Source organism: Petaurus breviceps, unplaced genomic scaffold, assembly GCF_028583685.1.
Source record: "Petaurus breviceps papuanus isolate PSGF00001 unplaced genomic scaffold, PetGlider_PUasm1.0 176, whole genome shotgun sequence".
In the NCBI taxonomy this organism is placed as follows: Eukaryota; Metazoa; Chordata; class Mammalia; order Diprotodontia; family Petauridae; genus Petaurus; species Petaurus breviceps.
The window spans coordinates 3,703,277-3,726,671 of record NW_027185771.1 but is presented as its reverse complement, the minus strand read 5'-3'; the positions used below and the strand labels follow the sequence as shown (position 1 = coordinate 3,726,671).

The following is a 23,395-nucleotide window of genomic DNA, read 5'->3' as shown; positions in this document are numbered from 1 at the left end:
AGGAAGGAAGGAAGGAAGGAAGGAAGGAAGGAAGGAAGGAAGGAAGGGAAAGGAAGAAAGAAGGAAAGAAAGGCGGAGAGAGAAAGGAAGGAAGGAAAAGGATCAATGATATCTGGTAAGTAGTCATTGAATATGGATGATGAATTTGGGAGCATGAATAACTCTTACGAATTTCTGATTTCTTCACAGAATAGGGAAGTTAGAGGCGTAAGCTGGTTTGGTGGGAGAAATTGATGAGTTCCCAAAGTCTTAAGCTTGAATGAATCTTCCAGTCCAATTTTAGGCATCAGACATCCCGACTGGGGGAGACACACACCTTCAGCAATAAGACAGAGCCAAGAAATCGTGATGAGGGGTGGGAGGAAGGCATCAATCCCCCACGGTTCCTGGTGCATGCTGGTTCCAGGGGCTGAGTTACTCTGAGTGCTGCATGTCTCTCTGTATCAGCAATTTGTACTTACTGCTGCTCTGGCCCATGTCCTGATTGATTGGGTAGGCTTAAAAGGCCGGGTTGAATTGGAGAGCTCAACTCTGGAGCTTCTATAGGTCATCTGCAGAGACCAGAAGGCCTGGAATGCACATAAGGTTATAATTCACTTGACAAGACATTATAAACCACAACAGCACAACCCTAGCAGACAGTAATGCTAGCTGAGCTCACAGACAAGCTCTGTCCTGTTACTCCCATCCAGAGTGATTCATAATTAAAGCTTCCGGCAGCAGGCAGAGAATGTTGGAATTTTCTGTGAAACATCATCAGTCGCTATCAAATTCATAGGACTTTAAATATAAGTCCTTGGCAAATCCTGATCTGCTCACAGTGTTTAAACTAGAACTATTTGTTCCCTTCCCCCTCTTCCCACACACCATGGGACTCCCCTGGAAAGAAGCCCCCAAGTGTGATGTGCTGTTGTTGGGTCACAGGCAAAGCCAACCAGTTAGGACACTCACACCTTTCCCTAGCATCCACTCCTATTTCCAGTGAGGAGAGAGCCCCAGAGAACTTCTGGAACCCAGATCTCTTGACTTCAAATAGAGCAGGTGTCCTTAAACCAGAGATCCTTAGCTTAGTTTTTAAAAGATTTGGGCAAATGCATTTGACTAGAATTGGTTTTGTTTGTGTTTTGTTTGATGCATTTAAAAACGTTCCTCTGAGAAGTCCCTAACCTTCACCACGCTCTGCTCATTACAAAAACACCATTAGAGCCCCTGAAGTAGCAGGGTTTCTGTTTCTGTTGGTGGCTTGAAGCCTCATTTGTGCCCTGGTCTTGGGCTCTACACTTTAATTAAATGATGGACTAAAATTATTGGCAGGCTAGAGCAATAAGCAACACTTACTAGCTGTGTGACCCTGGGCAAGTCACATAACCCTGTTTGCCTCAGTTCCTCATCTGTAAATGAGCTGGAGAAGGAAATGGCAAACTGCTCCAGTATCTGAAATTGAAACGACAACACATGCCAAGCACTATGCTGAGGGCTGGCGATACAGAGAAAGGCAAAAGACATTCCCTGCTCTCCAGGAGCTCACAGTCTAATGTGGAGGGAGAGGGACAACATGAAATAAGCAGGTATAAACAACATGTAGATAGGATGAATTGAAGATAGTCCTAGAGGGAAGGCAGTTGGATAAAAGGTTGATCTGGAAAGGCTGCCTATAGAAGGTAGGATGTTAGCAGGGAACTGAAGGAAGCCAGAGCATCCAGGAGACAGAGATGAGGAGGGGCAACATTCCAGGCATGGAAGACAGGCAGAGAAAGCTCCTGGAGTCAAGAGATGGAGGGCCTTGTGGGAAGAGTAACAAGATGGCGGCTATCACTGAATTCCAAAGTATATCAAACAGTTGAATTGGAAGAAGACTGGAAATGTAGGAAGGGGAACAGATTTTGAAGGGCTTTGAATGTCAAACAGAACATTTTGTATTGGATCCTGGAGGGAGCCAATGGAGTTTACTGAATAGGAGATGACTTGGTAAGACCTAGGCTTTAGGAAGAATAATTTGACAGCTCAGTGGAGGGGGATCTGGAATGGAGAGAGATTTAATGCAGTAATACCAACCAAAAGGCTATTAGAGGGGCAGCTAGGTGGCACAGTGAATAGAGCACTGGCCCTGAAGTCAGGAGGACCTGAGTTCAAATATGGCCTCAGAAACTTGACATACTAACTGTAAGTCACTTAACCCCAACTGCCTTGCCTTCCCCTCTCCATAAAAAAAAAAAAAGGTTATTAGAAAAGGCAGGTGGTAGGTAGCCTGGTGGATGGGGCCCTGGATCTGGAGTCAGAAAGAACTGAGTTCAAATCTGGTCCAGCTGTGTGACCCTAGGCAAGTTACTAAACTGCTACCTGCCTCAGTTTCCTCATTTGCAAATTGGAGATGATAATAGCACTTATCACCCAGAGTTGTGAGGATAGAATGAGATATTTGTAAAGTACTTTGCAAACCTCAATTATTGGTCAATGTAATATTCTAGGCATGAGGTGAGGAGGGCCTGCACCAGGGCAGTGGCAGTGGCAGAGGGGAGAAGGGGATGTATACTTGACATGTTGAGAAAGTAAAATCAGCAGGACTTGGCAATAGCTTGGATGGGGGTGGGGATTAAGAAAGAGAAATGAGTTGAGTATGACACCTGGGTTGCAAGCCTGGTGACTGTGAGGATGAAGGTTCCCTCCACAGAAACACGGAAATTCAGGAGAGGGGAGAGTTTGGGGGGAAATGGTAAGTTTAGGATGAAACATTGAGTTTAAGACGTCCAATTATACATTTGGAGATGTGAGCCTAGAGGTCAACAGAGAAAGTAGCTTGGAAAAGCATTAGCATAAAGATGATAATTAAAACCATGGGAGTTAATGAAATCACCAAGGAAGTGTGTCCTTGAGGACACAGAGGACAAAGAAAAGTGTGTCCAGAAGAGAGTCCTGGGGAACACCTGCCTTTAGTACGCATGACCTAGATGGAGATCCTTCAAAGGAGACTGAGAAATAGTGGTCAGAGAGGGAGGAGGACCTAGAGGGAAGAGAAGGTCAAGGAGAAGGAGGTGATCCACAATGCCAAGGGCTGCAGACAGGTCAAGAAGGGTGAGGACTGAAAAAAGGCCATTGGATCGGGCGGTTATGAGATCATTGGTAATTCTGGAGGAAGTGGTTTTGGTTGAATGATTAAGTTGGAAGCCAGACTGTGGAGCTGAATGAGATGAAAGAACTTACTGTAGATGGCCTTCTCCAGGAGTTTAGACACCAAAGGCAGGAGCAACACAGGACAACGATAGACCAAGAGAAAGGTCTTTGAGGGTGGGGGAGACATGGGCATGTTTGTAGCCAGCAGGGAAGCAGTCATTAGACAGGGAGAGATTGAGGGAATGGGGATGGTAGAGGGGCCAATCTGTTGAAGAAGAAGAATTTCACCTGGGCTTATAGAGGGATGAATCTTGCTAGGGATAAATGTCAGGTCTTACCCTTGGGTTCACCAGAAGAGGCTGGGAAAGGGATGATTTAGACAGCCTGGCAGGATGGGCAAGTACACTGCAAATTCACTTTGAGTCAGTAGAGTGAAGAAGCAGCCAAAAAGCTGGATGCCATCTTGGGCTGCATTAAGAGAGGAAATAACTTCCAGAAATAAGGAGGTGATGGTCTTATTCTGTACTTTCCTGTTCAGACCCTATCTAGAGTATAATTCTCATTTTTAGAACTGGGATGGGGGAAAAGAGCATGTGATAGCTATCTTCAAGAGGCCGTGTGTGTGTGTGAGTGACTGTGTGTGTGTGTGTGAGAGTGACTGTGTGTGTGTATCTTCTACCCTGTAGCTGCTTCTAAAAATCTGCAGGATTGTCATGTGGAAGGGGGTTGGTTTGTTTGTTTATTTCCAGAGGGCAGAACTAGGAGCTGGGAGAAATGTAGATTCAGTGTGAGAACTTTCCTAGTAGAAGTAGCCCAAAGTGAAAGAGTTTGCTTCTGCAGATGGGTCCCTCATCATTGAACGTTCAGGCAGCAGCACCTGGGTGACCATCTGTAGGGTATGGTTTAGTGGAGTTTCCTTTTTGGGGTGTGCATTGGACCCGATGGCTGCCAGCTCCCCCACTGACTCTAAACCTCTTGGATCATTGGGGAGGGCTCATGACCATCCATACCTAGAACTCAAATCTGGTGTCTAGCCCAGTGCTACATCTCATACAACTGGCAAAAGGCCTTTTTTTGCCCCTGAACTCTGATGGAAGGCCCAGAATTTCCAAGATGGGCCCTTACTTAGGGACAAGTTGGTAAAGAACTTTGTAACAGCCTCTCTAACTCAAAACTGTACCACTGACAGTTGAATGGGATGGGCATATCCGTCATCACCATCTGGTCCCTGTCCTGGAGCCAGGCCCTCTGCTCCGGCTTGGCATCATGCCTTCAGGCAGACTTATGGAGTTGCCTCTTTTGATCTTTTATACACTTGAAGGGCATCTGATAATTAATCTAATCCAGATAAACATGTTCTGTCTTCCCACCCTTCCCACTGGCAGACCTGGAATGAGTTAACCCTCACAAACAAACGTCTAATTGTAGTCCCCTGGGGAAGGAAGAATGGGGGCAGAACCCCTTACTACCAACAATTTCCTTTCCACCCCCAGCTCATAATGCGGGATGGAGAAGCCAGAGCAAGCTCTCCAAGGACCTTCTTCATTCTCCATCTTAAATAGAGAACCCTCCAGAGTGTTCATGACTGACTGTGGAAACATCTCACTGTCTTCTTGGGAAATGGTAAAAACCATAGTTGCATAAAGAATTATTTAGTAATAGCAGATTGAGGACCCTGAGGGCCAAAGAATGGGGTTTAATCTTGAGCTCTGAGCCCAGTGGAAAGTACCTCAAGTGGAGGGACTCAGCCCTCTTTAGAGTGATGTTCACTGATCTGCCCAAGCTTCTGAGGCCTGCCAGGACCCCTCTGAGAGGGTGACAGGAGAAGCAGGGACAAAGGGGGCATGCTGAAGAAGTCACCGGGCGTGAGGTCTATGAGGCTGACTAGAGACCTAGCTCCTACACTGGGGGAATGTCTCTACCCCAGGTGATAAGCATCGGCAGGGCTAGAAGACATGGTTAGGAGGTGTCACCATTACAACTGTTCTCATGCCCTTAGGAAATGGTGCATAATTATTGGCAGTGTTACACTGTCCATTAGCAGTGTGAATTAATCTTTCTTCTTTCTTCAGGCATGCCTCATTTTGCCCCCTGTCCCCATCATGTTTTGTGGTTGTTCAGTCATTTCAATTGTGTATGACTCTTCATGAGCCCACTTGGGGTTTTCTTGCCCAAGATACTGGAGGGGTTTACCATTTCCTTCTCCAGCTCATTTGACAGATGAGGAAACTGAGGCAGACAGGGGTAAGTGACTTGTCCAGGATCACACAGCTAGCTAGTGTCTGAAGTCAGATTTAAACTCAGGAAGATGAGTCTTCCTGACTTTAGGCCCAGAGCTCTGTCCACAGTACAACCTAGCTGACCTATCATGTTAGCTTCTATCTAACGGTGGTGGCATTCCTGTCTCCACTTTACTTCTGGACTCTTCTCTTTCAATCAAATCATCAACATTTATTAAGCACCTTGTCTATGCTAGGAACTATGCAAGGCTCCTGGGGTTCATGGAGACCATAGACAGATCTCAGGGAGTCTGTGAACTTGGTTGGGGACAACAAGGACATCTTTATTTCACTATAATTGCTTTCCTTTGTAATCCTCTTTATTTTATTTTGTGTGTTTAAAAGTGTTATTCTGAGAAGGAATCCACAGGCTTGACCAGAATGCCAAAGGGGTCCTGGACACAAAAAAACAGTTAAGAATCCCTTGCACTAGACACAAAGACAAAAATGAACTGGTCTCTGCCCTCAAGAAGCTTACATTCTGGGGGGGTGGGGGTGCACATATACACAAAAAGGATACACAAAAGAGATACAAGGAAATTGGGGGGAGGACACCACCTCACAAGGGGATCAGGAAGGTTTGTTATTGTAGGAAGTGTTTATTGTTTATTATTATGTAGCAGGTACTGCTTGAGCAGAGTTTAGAAAGAAAGGAAGGATTCTCCCAAGTGGAGGTGAGATGGGAGTGCATTCTAGGCATGGGGTATGGCTAGGACAGAGGTGCAGAGATGGGAAATGGGGGATCATATGTGAGCTATGGTTCAAAATATAGAAAATAAATAAAGGGGAAATTTTGGGGAGGGAAAGGCACTAATGGGCTGGGAGGGTCAGGAGAGGCCACTCAAGCTGTATACAAGGAAATGAGGGATTCTAAAAGATATAAGTAAAGAGAGCATGAATAACAGGCATGGGCAATGGCCAAGCAATGGCCCCTGCATCCCATTAGTTTGACACCGCCATGCTACCAGCACCCTGGCCTTGCAGACTGAACATTCTCGCCATGTTTTGGCCCTGAACTCTGAAACAGAAGCAGCTAATTCTCCCATTGCTGGGATCTGTCACTGGTAGGGTTTGGCTTCCTATCACTGCCGGGAAATTGGAGTCTGGAAAAGCAAAATTTTGTTAGGGAAGGGGGAGGGAGATGGCTGAGAGTTCAGGGTTACACACACACACACACACACACACACACACACACACACACTCGGCTGAAGCAGCATGGGGACAGGGCTCATGAGAGTCAGGAAAGTCAGTGAACCTGGAAAGTGGAGTGTCTGAAGGGTCAGAAGTGAGGATACTGAAGTCACCCAGGGTAGGGGACAGAAAGACGTGTGTAGACAGGAATAATGGAAAGAACAGTGGCTCTGGAATCTGAGGACCTGGGTTCAAATGCTACCTCTGATGCTTATTACCTTGGGCAAGTAACTTAATCTGTGTGCCTCAGTTACCTCAAGTGTAAAATGGGAGGGGCAGTTGCAGGACCAAGAGCCTCCTAACATCTCTTCCAGCTCCAGATTGAAGATCCCACGGACTGTACACATCCTTTGACCCAGGAATATTACCACAAACCATATCTTTCAAGAAGGTCAAAGACAGAGGGAAAGGTCCCATATCAGTAAAAATATTTACATTCCTTTGTGTCCCACTCTCCCTCAGTCAGATTAATTTATACATACTGAGTGCCTTCCTGCTCCCCTTTGCCCTCCTAGTTCCTTCTATCCAAATCATCCCTCTTTCCTCTCTGGTTATCACACTCCTAACTAGGATTTGCAGTCTTGGCCAAGTCCCTTCAATCTGACAAACATTTATTAAACATGTGAGAAAATACCTTCTCTTTCCTTGCCTTCATTATAGAAGAAGGGAAATGGGCCAGATCCCTTTGCTCTCTAACATTCATTCTTAGTGTAATCTTTTCTCCCTCTGTCCAGGGATGGGGAACCTTCCTTCAGTCTCAAGGACATATGTGGCCCTCTAGGGGCTCAAGTGTGGCCCTTTCACATGTGGCCCTCTAGGGGCTCAAGTGTGGCCCTTTCATGTGTGGCCCTCTAGGTGCTCAAGTGTGGCCCTTTCACATGTGACCCTCTAATCCCTTTGGGATTTGTTCTGTGAAGTTTGGATTCAGTCACAGGGCCACAGTTGAGGACCTAAAGGGCCACATGTGGGCTCAAGTTTCCCCACCCCTGCTACTATTTCATTTGGTAATTTCATCAGCTTCCATGGATTCAACGACTCAGATGTACTTGTCCAGCACTGACATCTCTCCTAATCTCCAGACTCACACCTCCAACTACCTCTTGGATATCTGGAATTGGGTGTCTCACAGTCATCTTAAATTCAACATGTCCAAAACTAAACTTTTTTTCTTTCCCCCAAAACCTTCTCCTCTTTTAAACTTTCCTATTAGTGTCTCAGTCACCCAGGTTCAAAAACTAGATGTCATCTTCTCCCCACTTCAATCCATTCTTCTCTCAGCTGTCAAATTGTTCTTCCTAAAATGCAGCTTTGACCATGTCACTCCTTATTCAGTAAACTCCTGTGGCCTCCTATTACCTCCAATATCAAATATAAAATCATCTATTTGACTTTTAAAGCCCCTCATAAGCTGACCCTCTCCTCCCTTTTCAATCTTCTTAAACCTTATTCCCCTTCACACAATCTGTGATCCAGTGACACTGGCTTCTTCCTACAAGACTCTTATCTCCCAACTTTAAGCATTTCCTTAAAAATAAAAAAGACCAACCCTATTTTATTTTATTTTAAGTTCCAAATTCACTCCATATCCTTTCTCCATCTGACTCATTGAGAAGGCAAAAAAACCAAAATGCATTACAAATATGTATAGTCACAAAAAACAAATTTCTGCATTAGCCATGAAGGAAGGAAGGAAGGAAGGAAGGAAGGAAGGAAGGAAAGAAGGAAGGAAGGAAGGAAAGGAAGGAAGGAAGGAAAGAAGGAAGGAAGGAAGGAAGGAAGGAAGGAAGGAAAGAAGGAAGGAAGGAAGGAAAGGAAGGAAGGAAGGAAAGAAGAAGAAAGAAAGAGAAAAGAGGAAGGAAGGCAAGGAGGGAGAAAGGGAGGGAGGAAGAAAAGGAGGGAGGGAGGAATGAAGGAAGAGAGGAAAGAAGAAAAAAGGAAGGAAGGAAGGAGGGAGGGAAGAGAGGAAGGAAGGAAGGGAAGAAAATATGCTTCAATCTGTACTCTGAGTTCATCAGTTCTCTTTCTGGAGGCAGATAGTATGCTTCATCATGAGTCCTTCAGAATTATGATCAGTCATCAGGTTGATTAGAAATATTGTCTTTCAGAGTTAATTATCTTTATAATATTAACTGTTCTCCTGGTTCTGTTCACTTCACTTTTCAACAGTTCATCCAAGTCTTCCCAGTTTTTTCTGAAACCATCTTTTTCATCATTTCAGTCATTCATTTCCCAATTGATCGGTACCTCCTCAGTTTCTAATTCTTTGCTACCACAAAAATTAGCTGCAATCAATACTTTTGTATATATGGTCTTTTTCTTCTTTCTTTGATCTTTTGGGAGTTTAGAACTAATAACAGTATTGCTGGGTCAAAGAAAATGCAGTTTAATAGTTTTTTCAGGAATATTTCCAAATTGTTTTCCAGAATGACTGGAAATAGTTTAGAGTTCCATCAACAAAACATTAGTGTGCCTGGTTTCCCACAGCCCCTCCAGCACTTGTCATTTCCCTTTTTTGTCATCTTAGCCAATCTCATGGATATGAGGTATACCTCAGAACTGCTTTAATTTGCATTTCTGTAATTATTAATGGTTTAGAGCATTTTTCCCCCCATATGGCTATGGATAGCTTGTATTTCTTCCTCTGAAAACTGCCTATCCATTTATCATTTATCAACTAGGAAATTGTTCTTATAGTAAATTTGACTCAGTTCCCTATAAATCTTAAAAATGAGACTTTTGTCAGAGAAAATTACAGCAAAGATTTTTTTTCTCAGTTTCCTGCTTTTCTTCTAGTTTTAGCTTTTTTTCTTTACAAAATCTTTTAAATGTCATATAATTTTAATTACATAAAATTCCTATTTAATTTTGTATTACCCATTTTATCTCCTATGAACCTCTCTATTTTTTTGTTTGATAGTGAACTTTTCTCCTCTCCATAGATCTGACAGATAATTTCTTCCATAATCCACTAATTTGTTTATGTTTAAATTACATACCCATCTGGAGTTTATCTTGGTATATATCATGAGATGTTGGTCTATACCTAGTTTCTGCCAGACCATTTTCCAGTTTTCACAGCAGTTTTTGTTGAATAGTGAGTACTTGCCCCAATTTCTCATATCTTTAGGTTTTTCAAATACTATATTACCATATCTATTTGTTTCTATATATTAGGTACCTAATCAGTTCCACTGATCACCTTATTTCTTACCCAGTGCAACTTTTTTACAATTACAGATTTTTAGTATAGTTTGAGATTTGGTACTATTAGGCTTCCTTCCTTCTCCCCTCCTTTTTTCGTTGTTTTCCATGATATTCTTGACCTTTTGTTTCTCTAGATGAATAACTTTTTCTAGCTCTCTAAAGCAATTCTTTGGCAGTTTGGTATGGCATTGAATAAGTAAATTAGTTTAGATAGTATTGTCATTTGTATCAAAGTAGCTTAGCCTAGGCATGAGGAATTAATATTTATGCAATTATTTGGATCTGTATTGGTGTGAAGAATGTTTTGTAATTGTGTTCCTATAGTTCCTGTTTGTCTCTTGGAAGGCAGACTCTCAAATATTTTGTATTACCCATAGTTACTTTAAATAGAATTTACATGTCTTTTCCTACCGGGTTTTGTTGGAAATACACAGAAGTACTGATGATATATGTGGTTTGATTTCATTTTCTGCAAATTTTTTGAAGTTGTTAGTTGTCTTAATTAGTTTTTTAGTTATTTCTCTAGTATTCTTTAGGTAGCCCATCATATCATCTACAAAAAGAGATAGTTTTATTTCTTTTTTGCTTATACTTATTCTTTCAATTTCTTTTTCTGGTTTCACTGTCATAGCTAGAATTCCCAACATAATATTGAATAGTAATGGTAATAATAGGCAATTTTGCTTCACCCCTGGTCTTATTGGAAAAGTTTCTAGCTTATCCCCATTACAGATAGTACTTGCTCTTGGTTTTAGATAGATACTACTTGTCATTTTAGGAAATTCTCTATTTATTCATGCGATTTCTAGTATTTAAAAGCAATGAGAAAAAAATTAATGGGTATTGTATTTTGTCAAAAGCTTTCTCTGGATCCATTGAAATAATCATATGTTTTTGTTATTAATATGGTCAATTATACTTATAGTTTTCCTAATATTGAATCAGTCCTATATTTCTGGTATAAATCCAGCTTAGTCATTTTATACGATCTTTGTGAAATATTGCTATAATATCTTTGCTTGTATTTTATTTAAAATCTTTGCATCAATATTCACTAGGAAAACTGGTGTATAGTTTTCTTTCTCTAGTTTGACTATCCCTGGTTTAGATTACATTTGTGTCATAGAAGAAATTTAGTAGGACTCCTCTCTCTATTTTTTTTTCAAACAGTTTATGTATTGCTGGAATTAATTGTTCTTTAAATTTTTGGTAGAATTCGTTTATAAATCCATCAGGTCCTGGTTTCTTTTTTGTTGGGGGTTCATTTATGACATTTAATTTCTGTGTCTAAAATGCAATTACTTCAGTATTCTAAGAAATTTATATTTTTGTAAATATTCACACATTTCATTTAGATTGTCAGTTTTATTGGCACATAGCTGGGTGAAATAGCTCCTAATAATTGTCATCATCATTATCTTCTTCTTCTTCATACAGGTACTAGTCCCTCTTTTTAAATTTTTTTTTTTTGCTTTTTTTGGAGGGGGGAAGGCAGGGTAATTGGGATTAAGTGACTTGCCCAAGGTCACATGGCTAGTAAATGTTAAGGTCTGAGGCCGAATTTGAACTCAGGTCCTCCTGACTCCAGGGCTGGTGTTCTATTCACTGTGCCACTTAGCCTCCCCTAGTCCTTGTAGACTAAGATTTCATTAAGGGCAGGACCTGGGTCCTCTTTTATGCCCATTTCCCCAGCACTTGTCTGGATTATGATAGACAGTTGGATGGACATCGATCTTGGAGAGACCCTAAAGTTGGGTGAGGTACTTAATGGGCAGAGGATGGTGGGTTGGATTGCCTGTGGAGAATAGTTCCATGCTTTTAATGACTCCAAGCATCTCCCAGATGTGTAAGCCTCCTTCTTTTAACATCCCTATTCTTCCAGGAATGCTGGAAGGGCTCTAGGGCTCTAGGGGTTCTGGTCACAGAATAACATAGTCTGAAGAATTAAAGCTTTGGGTCACCCAAATGATTGTGGGGGAATGCATGAGCAGCAGATAGGAGCCAGTTCTAAGGCATTGTCAGAGAACTGCTCAAGACAATCAGCAAAAGGGAGAGCGTCAGAGAAGTAAGTATATGCCAGGAAAGAATGTCAGCGAAAGGAACAAGGGCTAATCAATGAGAGAGCCTGCTCCTAATGTCAAGAGAGCTAGAGAAAGGCTTAGATGACACGTTGAGGGGGCAGGGTATGGAGAATTTACATTAGAACATGGACAAGAATCTCAAAGGATACAAAGAAATAAATGGGTCTACACTCCTGGAAGCAGGGCCAAAAGTAACAATTTGAGTGAAGAAGGAGAGAGGTCATCCCTGAGGTTTCTACTTTGTTGAGGGACTGCCTGCTGTTTAGGATGGAGTAGTCATGAAGAGAAAATGTTCCCTGCTGCCCCTCCCCAACACACCCAATGTAGCACAGGGTCATTTCAACTCAAAATTCAATAAACATTTATTAATTATCTCCTTTGTGCCAAAGGGGCAACTAAGTGGCAAAGTGGAAAGAGTGCCAGGCCTGAAGTCAGGAAGACCTGAGTTCAAATGTGACCTCAAACATTAGCTGTGTGTCCCTGGGCAAGTCACTTCACTCTGCCTCAGTTTCCTCATCTGTCAAACGAGCTGGAGAAGGAAATGGTAAACCACTCCAATATCTTTGCCAAGAAAACCCAAATGGGGTCACAGAGAGTCAGGCATGACTGAAACAACCCAACAACACATGCCTGGCATTGTGCTAAGCACTGGGGTTATAAATAAGAATAAGAAAGACAGACTCTACCCTCAAGGTACTAATAATCTAATTGGTCAGGCAGGGGAGGAGCTGTGGGTGGGGATAGGGAAACTCAGGAAGTAATTTTTAAAATTAACTTAAATTAACTTTAACTAATTAAATTAAATTAATTAGTCATTTTTAAAATTTAAATAGCTAGAATCTAGTTATTACTAGTAATTTCTGGAGCCCTCTAAATTTTCCACCCTGTAGCAAAGCTACCCTTATGATCCCACCCTAGTTATAGCTGAGGTTAGAGGGAAGTCCTACTCAAGGCATCCCTAGGCTGACAATATGCACAGGAACTTCGGAATAAATGTCTGTTGAATTTTAATTTGTCAGTTTCTCTGGGGCCAGGATTTGAAGTCACTCGTGATTTTGATCTAAACATTTGCTCCACCAGTGGGCAGTGGGAGAGCTGATCATTAAATAGTTTGCTTAGAAAATATTCCATTGGGGAGTTCAGTCTAGCCCTGGGTCCAAAGGGCAATCAGGTCCTCCGCACACTAGGAAGGAAGCTGATAGAAAGAAGAGGATTGAGAAAGATCTCATCTTTGTCCTGTACTGGCCTAGTACTTTTTCCTAGAAAAGTTGGCAGTTGAAAATAATTGGAAAATGCCGATATTTCTCTGGCATGACCTGAAAATTTCTTCTCCGTCGATGTGATGATGGGTTGCCCATTTTGTTAGTATAAGCTCTCCTACTGTGTGGGACAACTGAAGCCCTACTCTGTGGCTTAAGAAATGGGCTTTATGAGAGGCAGTAAGCTCTCACTGAGACCTTGCCAACTCCTGATGGGTCAGATTCCCCCACCCTCCTTTCCAGGACTGGCTATACTTTCACTCATGCCCCTGAACTCATCATTGACACTATTGCCACTTCCAGATTCTCCCCCTTACCACCATCAATCAGCCACTTCTCCTCTTTTGAGATTCACTCAATCCACCTCTATTACCCAATCAAAATCTTAGGAGCTCTAATCTACTGACCTCCCAGACATTCTTCCTCTTCCTCAACTAGTCCAATGCCTTAGTTTTTTTACTTCCACAACTCCTGCCCTTCTACTAGTAGACATCAACATATATATTGATACTCCATCAAATACCCTAACCTCACTCTTCTTTGACTTACTCATTTCCCATGACTTCCCTTCCACCCCAGCCACACACAAAGATGGTTATTGATCATGAACTCTGAAATTCCCTTAGCCGATCATAACTTGTTAGTCTACCTCTCCCTCTGCCTTGCCCACTGCCAACCCTGTTCTTCCACCCTCCTGTGACCTCCACTTCCTTGAACCTTCAGTTTTTTCTCAGGCCATCATCTGGGCACACACTACACTCTCTTCCCTTTCCCATTTTGACACCTTGATGAACCAGCTCAACACAACACTATCTTCCTCTGAGTCCTTTGCCACCTCATAGTGTCGTCAATTTTACTCAGATCATTCCCACCATTTGTTGCCTTTGCTCCTGCACATGCCACTGAATGAAGCTGGAGAAAGTCATGAAATCATGCTGACTGGGTCCACAACAGATTTATATTCCATGACCCCAACTGGACCCTCACAATTGGCAAATGTTTTTACACCTCTCTAGATCATTTCCTACTCACAATAGCAGCTCTTCCAAACCTTTTCATCTCCCCTCAAACCTCCCATGGTTCTCCCTCTGTCCACCCGCTCAGCTGGGAACCTTGCCTCATATTTCACAGAAAAAATCGAAGTCATTCACTGATGATCCCTCTTCTCACTTCTCCATTTCGCACCACTCAGATGCCTTCTGCCACCATCTTCTTCAACTCTGTTTCCCATGAAGACATGGCCCTTCTCCTTACCAAGGCAAACCCTTCTATATACACAAGTTATCCTATTTCATCCTGTCTTTCCTAGCAGATTGCCCCCCCCCCCAATTCTGTCACACTAATATCCAATCTCTCCCTGTCTCCTGGTTGCTTCCTTGCTGCCTGTAAACATATCCATGTCTCCTCAATCCTTAAAAAAAAAACAACACCTTTCATTTGATCCTTCCATTCCCACCAGCTGTCCCATATCTCTTCTCCATTCTGTGCTTCTACCCAAAGAAGGTTGTCTACAATAGGTGCCTCCATTTTCTTTCCTCTCATTTTCTTAACTCTCTGCAATCTGACTTTTGACCTCATCATTCAATTGCAACTCCTCTCTCCAGAGTTATCTCTGATCTCTTAAGTGCCCAATCTAATGGCCTTCCTTCAAATCCTTCCTGACCTCTCTACAGCTTTTGACCTTGTCAATCACCCTTGTTTCCTTCATACTTTCTTCTATCTAGTTTTCTATGACCCTGCTCCCTCCTGGCTCTCTGACCACTGCTTCTCAGCCTTCCTTGCTGCATCTTGCTTCAGGTCTTGCCCACTGACTGTGGGTGCCCCCTAGGACTCTGTTTTGGGGCTTCTTCTCATCTCCTTCTATAATATTGCACTTGGTGATTTCATCAACTCCCATGGATTCATATGCCATTTCTGTGCCCATGATTCTCAGATCTAATTAACCAACCCTAATCTCTCTCTTCACCCCCAGTGTCACATTACCAACTGCCTATTTGACATTTCAAACTAGATGTCTCATCTTAAACTCAACATGTCTAAAAATGAACTCACTATCTTTCCTCTCAAACCCTCCTTCTCTATCACTGTCAAGGACAACACCATCCTCAAAAGCTCCTATGGAGGATAAAACCTAGAACTGAGGTGTGTCATTCTCAACTCCCCTCTCTCTCACCCAATTTGTTGGTAAGTCCTATGGATTTTACCTTCTAACATCTCTTGTATACTTTTCCTTCTCTCCTCTAACACGACCACTATCCTGGTACAGCCCTCATCACTTCATGCCTGGACTACTGGCTTGTCCCCCCTCCAAGTCTCTCCTCACTCTAGTCCAGGGGTGGGGAATCTGCAGCCTCAAGGCCACAATGTGGTCCTCAAGTGCTACCCTTTGACTGAATCCAAACTTCACAGAAGCCACATGTGGTCACAAGTTTTTCATCCTTGATCCAGTCCACCCTTCACTCACCTGTCAAAATAATCTTCCTAAAGTGCAGGAATAACCATGTCACCCCCTATTCAATAAACTCCTGTGGATCCCTATTATCTCATTCAATAGAAAAATCATTTTTTTTTTTGGCATTGAAAGCCCTTCGTGACCCAGCCTTCTTTTACCTTTTCAGTTTTCTTATACCTTACTCACCCTCACTACTCTGAGATCCACTGATGCTGGTCTCTGTGATGTTCCTCATACAAGACACTCTATCTCCAGCACTTTCTCTGGCCCATGCCCCATGCCCTAGAATGCCCTCCCTCTACCTGTCCACCTCCTGTTTTCCTTCAAGTTCCAGCTAAAAATCAGACCTTCTACAGGAAGCCTTTCCTGATCCTCCCTTAAGGCTTACACCTTTCCTCTGTCAATTATCTGTGATTCATCTTCCATATACCTTATTTGTACAATTATTCTCTTTTACCTTTGTCTGTATCCCCAGCACTTAACCTAATGTCTGGTACATAATAGGTGCTTAATAAATGTTTAGTGACATACGGGTTGTGTGATTTCTAACGATGGCAGACATAGAGTAAGGAGTGATGTGGCCAAAAAGGTGATTTTTCACTTTATTGGTGTGTTAAATGGACCTCCCCTCTGACCGCTGAAAAGGATGCTAAGTGTCTGGGAGGAAGTGAGAGCTCTGGATCTCTCTCCAGCAGGGTGTTTACTTACTGATGGCTATTTCACCAGACCCAGTTTATGTTTAACTATCTGGCTAATGGCTTCAGCACCTCCCCCCAGAGGACAGAGGCAGGTCAGGAATTAAGCAAAGAGTAACTGCAGGGTCCTACTCCTGGGGGAATGGACTCACTGGAGAGGCTGGGGCTACTTTGCATTTATTTAACATCTTTCTCTGGCTCATAAAGCCTCCCCCAGGTGGGAATGAGAAGCAGACAAGTTTTCTGCTCCCTTTACAGCCAGCATTCTGTGCTCAGATACCCTGCACAAACTTCATGCATTTAATGAGGTTGCCTGCAAGCATCCAATTTTACCCCCTCCCCAGAAGCAGATATTTGGGATGCTTTCTCCTAGGGGCCCACTCAGAATCCCAGGACTGGAACCTTAGAGTTGGAGGAGATTCTGAAGGTCACCTAGTGGTTTTCTAGGGATCCCCTCCGTAACATTTCCCCCCCAAGTTGTCATCCAGCTTCCATTGAGTTAGCTAACAAGTATTTTGATGGAAGTTTCAATGTATTAAGCCTTCATTTAGTCAACAAGTATTTATTAAACATTGACTGTGCCAGGCACTGGGTTAAGCATTGGGCATACACAGAAGGGCAAGATGGCCAATGTTGCCTTCAAGGGGCTCACATTCTAATGGAAGAGACAACATTGTTTATGTGTATACACACACACACACATATATATATATTTAGTATATATAGTATTTAGTATATACATATATAGAGAGCATATATATAGTATATATATTTAGCACACATAGTATATAGAATATATATTTAGTATATATAGTATGTATATACTCAGTATGTGTGTATATATAGAGATATGAATATATATAGTACATATATAAGATATATGCAGGCTAGATGAAGGTGAACTCAAAACAAAAGGCATTAACAGTTCAGAGGCATCAGGAAAGGCCTCAGACAAAAGGTAGGATTTGATTTATAGTCCATTAGATTGTAAATTTCTTTTTTTTTTTAAGCAATTGGGGTTAAGTAACTTGCCCAAAGTTACACGGACAGTTATTTTGTGTGGGTGTTAGATTGTAAATTTCTTAATTAGACTGTAAACTCCTTGAGGGCAGGAACTGTCTTTTCCCCTTTTTTGTATCTCTAGCACTTTCTTGGTACAATACTTGGCACATAGTAGGCATTTAATAAATATTTATTAATTGATTGATTGACTTGAATCCAGGAAAAGCAGGGAAACTAAAGTTCCTATCATCCTTCATTCTCCAGGCAGTCATTCAACTCCCATTTACTAAGCACCCACTATAATATAGGCAAGCATCTAGGTAGCTCAGTGGATAGAGTGTCATGTCTAGAGTCAGGAAGACTCATCTCTCTGATTTCAAATTTGGCCTCAGAGATTTATACTAGCCGTATGACCCTAGGCAAGTCACTTAAGCCTGTTTGCCTTACTTTCCTCATCTGTAAAATGAGCTGGAGAAGGAAAAATGGCAAACCACTCCAGTATCTTTGCCAAGAAAATACCAAATGGGGTCATGAATAGTTGGACATGACTCAACAACAACAAAATATACCTGGCACTGGGGATATAAAGAAACTCAGAAACAATGGCTTCTCTCCAGGAGCTCACAGTCTAATGAGGGAGACAGTTTATAAGCAACCCTGTACAAATAAGATCTAGGACATAAATTGGGAATAATCTCAAAGTTGACACTGAGACTAAGGAGAACTAAAGGCTTCTTGCAGAAGAAGGGACGTTAGCTGGGACTAGAAGAAAGTGAGGGAAATAATAAACATTTCTACAGGGTCTTAAGGTTTGCAAAGTACTTTATATAGATTTTCTCATTTAAATTAGATGCTATTATTATCTCCATTTTACCGAGGGGGAAACTGAGGCTGAGAAATTAAGTGGCTTGCCTAGGGTCACACACCAATAAGAACTTGAGAGGATTAGAATTCAGGTCTCCTTAACTCTCCAATACAGCATTCTATCCACTAGTCCACCTTGATGCTGAATTAAAGTTTAAATCTACAGCTGATCCATGCAATATTGGGCCAACCATGATTCCAGAAAGAGTGGCAATGATAAAGAGTGCTACCTTCCTCCTGTCAAAGAGGTGGTAGACTTAGGGTACAGAATGGAGTGCAGAATGCAGCACTTTTGGACATGAGCATGTGGGAATTTGTTTTGCTTGCCTGTACATATTTATTTCAAAGGCTTTGTTTTTCTTTTTTTCTTTTAAATTGGAGGGGAGGGGAGGGAGAGAAAGAAAATACATGCTTGTTTATTGAAAAATAAAATGGAAAAATATAAGGTTAGATTCACAGATAATCCAAAAAGCTTCATGTCAGGCATTAAGTTTCAAGCTTTTCCCCCAGAGAGCTATATAGATGAGGGGCTAGCTTTTCCCCTTCTCTCCCTATTGAGGCTAAACTAGAAGCAGAGATGCCAGTGTTAGTTAACAAGGATTTAAAAGGTCTTCCAATTTTTAAGGAAACTCTATGGAGGCCTGGGAGCAGTGAGGTGGGGCAACAGACAGAACTCAGGATAGGGACAATGGATAGGAATCAGTAAGACATCTTTCTGAGTTCAAATCCAGCTTCAGATATTTACTAAGCCGTGGGACCCTAGGCTCATTGCTTCCACCCTGTTTACTTCAGTTTCCTCATCTGTAAAATGAACTGGACAAGGAAATGGAAAACCACTCCAGTATCTCCGCCCTACCCTCTCCTCCAAAATCCAAAATGACTCTACTCTAGAAGATTCAGACTGAACAACAATGAGGGCATGGATTCTTCCTTAGCTAGATTTTTTTTTTTTGCTTTTTGGAGGGGGGAAGGTAGGGCAATGGGACTTAAGTGACTTGCCCAAGGTCATACAGCTAGTAAGTGTGTGAAAGTGTCTGAGGCCACATTTGAACTCAGGTCCTCCTGACTCCAGGGCTGGTGCTCTACTCACTGTACCACCTAGCCACCCCACTTAGCTAGACTTTTTACCTTGACTTTCCACAAAGTAAATGTTTGTTGAAGGAATCTAGTGAAAATTCCCCATTTTAAAGATGTGGCAGGGAAAGAGGAGTAAAGGGCAACCTTCTGCTCCTTGAACTTCCCTTCTGTCATTTAGGGAAGGGAGTTTCCTGGAGCTTGGAGAGTTTAATACAGCTCTGACCACTGAATTCTTAGTTGTTAAAGGATTTTAGAACTGAAGGTGACCCTTTCATTTTAAGGATGAGGAAACTGAAGCCCAGAAAAGGGATGTGACTTGTCTAAGGTCACCAGGTAGCAAAGGTCAAATCCAACCCATAGAATCTAAATCCCACAGAGGCAATTGACTAATTTTAATTTTTTTTAATTCTGAACTTAACACCAAGCAAAATGAGCAGTTTTGTATCCATAATAAATCGAAAAAGAGGATTGTAAGGAAGGTACTAGGACTCCCTATTATATGGTTTGCTTCTCTTTTAAAGTATATTCAACCAATGTGAATATAAAATTAATAATATAAATTCAATATGTAATTCATATTTAAATTCAAAGTTGTCTTGCTTGTCCGTGATTCTTTCTCAACTTCTGTTCTCTTCTGTGCATTTTTCAAAAAAAAAAAAAAAACTGCTTCAATGCTTCTTTTCCTTCCTTTTTTTTTCTTTTTGTTCGGCAACCCTGATCCCTCCCCTTCTTCTTCCTTTCCCCTCCCCCACTGAAATAAAGGAAAACAAAACCCTTGCAAATAAATATGCATAGTCCAGCAAAACAGATTCCCACACTGGCCATGTCTGAAAAAGCATGTCTACTTTCCACATCTTGAGCCTATCACCTATTTGGCAGGAGGTAGGCAATATGCTTCATTGGGCTCTAGAAATCCTGGCGGATCCTGATGCGAGTTCTTAGGTCTCTCCAAGTCGTTGTTATTGGATCGCTGTTCTCTTTGCTCATAGAAGTCTTCCCGGCTTTCTCTGAAACTGCCCCTTTCATCTTTTCCTATAGCACCATCATATTCCTTAAATTCACGAATCATAACTTATTCAGTCATTGTCCAATCGAAAGAATACCGGCTTTGGAGCCGTGAGGCCTGGGTTCTAATCCCTTCTCTGCTATTAACCAGCCAAGTGACTGTGGGCACATTACGTCTCTGTGAGTCTCAGTTTACAGCAGTGTAGAACGCAGGGGTTGGCTCCGATGGCTTCTCCAGGGATCGACCAACTAGTGCAGCGTTAAGCCCATACTGGTCTCACTTCGGGAGCCTGGGGAGCCAGCGATGGTCAGTTTAGAGATGGAAGGGGGTGGGGTGGGGGTGAAGTACTCACTGGTACTCACAGCCCAGGATGCATACGAGGTAGAGGTAGAGAATCCGCGCCGCCGGGCGAAGGACGAATGGGTCTACTCGGTTACCCATCCTAGACGCCTCCCCCGGGTTTAGCGAGTTACCTTTCAGCAGCCGAGGCTGCGGGGAGCCCGACTCCAGTCCCTGGGGACCTAGGAGGGATCACTGGGAGGATGTTGGGGAGGGCTGCTCTACGGCTTTCGAAGCCTCCTCTCTCCTCTTTGCTATGCCTGGCCCCCGCCCCCAGGCCAGCCCCCGGAGCTGGGGCCCCACCTGCGGGCCCCTCCAGCTGGGGGCGGGGCCTCGCGGGGCTGGGCCAATCAGCAAGCTCTGGACTCTTACCTGGTTCCCTCCTTCTCCTCGCTGCTTCGGAGAGCTGGAGCACGGTCGTGGGGCGCGCAGCCTGACTCCTCGGCGGGCGGCGGAGCCGAGTGGAACCTAAGAACTGAGTCCCCGGGCTAACCCCGGAGCACCCACGACGTCTCCTCCCTCGCACCATGAGGCTTCTTTCCCAAGGCTGCTCCCTGCTCGTCCTCCTCCAGGTAAAGAAAGCGGCTGCCCCTTGTCCTGGGTGGGAAGGCTCTTCCCTCGTGGGCTGGAGGGCGCTACCCCCGAGGGGCCCCATCAAGGCGCCCGGCTCCTTCGGAGCAGTCGTAGGAGGTAGGCTGGGGGTTTGGGCTCCCCAGAGCCCCAGGGAACTGAGGAAGGTGGGGAAACTTCTGGGGGCTAGGGGCAACTCAAAAGGCGGGGCGGGGCGGGGAAGTCGAGGGGACGAGAAGAAGCCAGGGGGCGCTCGATGAGGAGTATAATTTGGGGGAGTCTGGGTTGGGCTCTAATTTCTGCCCTTTCCCCCCAACACAGTTTTGCGGGCTTCTTTACGCGGAGTCCAAGCCATGCCGGGAGGGCTTCGGGGAAACGGAGGTCACCTTCGCTGTTGGACAAATGGAGCTGGAGCCAGGCCAGGAGCTGGGGCAAGGTAAAAAGAAACCCCACCCCCACCTTGATCCATACCCAGAGTGGGACCTGGACCTTCACCAGACGCAGTCGGAGGCTGGGGAGGGGGGGATAGGGTGAGTGGGACCTCCTTCACACCTGGCACAGGTGCCCCTGGGGTGGGGGTAGGGGAGAACCCTGGTGTTGACTCTTCTCCCTTGCGCTGGACAAAGCTCCCGGGACTCCGCCCCTGGGAGGTGGCTGCTGTCAGCCCCTTCCTACCCCCTCCGCTGTTCAGGGTTGGGGGTGGAGGGGGGAGTAAGAACCAGACACTGAGGAAAGTAAGGCTCTGGCCCCAGCTGTCCCCTCTCCCCATAGTGGGGGCCCTTGGAGCCACCGCTTTGGCTCAGACGGTTGCACCCCGGGGGTCCTGCCTTTCTCCCCCAGCTAGGGGAACACCTCGGGGCAGCCAGTCTGCTTCCTTTGTAAAGTGCCTCTACCAGCTTCCAAGGTCTGTGCCCTCTCTCTCCTAGATGCCGTTATCCCCTCAGCCCACCCCCGTCCCTGGGTAGCTCTTCCAGGCACTGGCTTTAGCCCAGGGCAGCCCGGCGTGGGCCTGAGCAGAACCTCCTTGGGCTTTGATCCTCTGTGGAGGAAGCGGTTTATCTTTGCCTCGCCCTCGGGGTCTGGCTCGGGTAGCTCTGCCCAACATTCCTTTCGTAGCCTCCAGGGGCGGGCGCAGACCCAAAGTGCAGGTGTGGGGATGAGCACAGCCAGGCTCCCCTACTAGGCTCCTAATTGCCACAAATGGGGGCCGGGGCTTTGTGAAATGTGCATTGTGTTTGAAACAGAGGAGGTCTGTTTCTGCTCTCTGCACCCCCTCCTTCCCCAGCAGCTGGAATGCACTTTTAACCCTACCCTTGCTGGAGTGACTTCCCCCCCAAAACCATTCCTAGAAACTTTTGCAACAGGACACCTCTCTCTGGGCCTGAGCAAGAGCAATTACTCACCCAGCAGATCCCTCCAGTGGCTATAGTTTGGTCGTGTTATGTAAATAGCAAAGGGTCTGGAAGGTTTCTGGGGAGGACTTGCCTAGTAAGAGTGGTTAATGTAAAGAACTAGAGATCAAAGAACACGTTTGATCTCCCAATAGTCACTGGGTCACTCTTACCTAGTACAAAACTGGAATTGAGGGATGGCAGAAAGCTGGTAGACCAGAGGGAAGGTCAACCCTAATGCTGAGAGCCATTGAGAGGTGTGAACACCCCAAATCACCAGGGAATTGAAGTTCTTTTAGTTTGGATTTATGGTGTTGGCTTCTTTTGGAATTTGTACTCATAGATTTGGAGCTGAAAGGGGTGTTGGGGTCATCTCTAGTCCAATTGCCTTATTTTACATAGAAAGAAACTCTAAACTGATGACTTGACCAAAATTATAAGTGTAGTGGGTGACTCAGTTGGGATTTCAACCCTGCTCATATGATTCCAAAGTCAGTTATTACACCACCTTGCCTTGAATGTTCCTGTCTCTCCCTTCCTGCACCTTGTTCTGGAGAAGCGACTTGCTTAGGATTTTCCTAGGTTAACAAAAAGCTGGAGAAGGAAACCCAACCTCAGAAACTCTCTTCATTTTAATACTAATTCATAATTCTGGAACACTTGAAGGCTTCCCAAGTCCATAACAATGGAGTAGGTTGAGGTAGTGGGGGCAAGGTGTGTTGCATTTTACTGAAAAGGAAACTGAAGTCCAGATGAGAAAATCAGTCACCCAAGGTCACACAGTAGCAAAGCTGGTTTCAGATGCTCTGATGCTTCTGGCAACTAAAATATGACTGCTTTTTGTGGGTGCCTTATGTAGGAGAGATCAGAATGA

General features: G+C 44.0%; 2 protein-coding genes across 2 annotated transcripts in view; both read left to right on the top strand.

The window, feature by feature from the left end:
• CDH1 (cadherin 1) overlaps nt 1-23,395 on the top strand; it is a 191,308-nt gene that overhangs the window by 15,256 nt on the left and 152,657 nt on the right. The gene's annotated exons all lie outside the window — the stretch shown is intronic.
• Nucleotides 20,925-23,395, top strand: part of CDH3 (cadherin 3) — a 51,060-nt gene continuing 48,589 nt past the window's right edge. The window contains 2 exon segments of the mRNA XM_069085498.1: nt 20,925-21,132; nt 21,452-21,566. Of these exon segments, the coding sequence (XP_068941599.1) occupies nt 21,088-21,132; nt 21,452-21,566 (160 nt within the window). The 5' untranslated portion in view covers nt 20,925-21,087.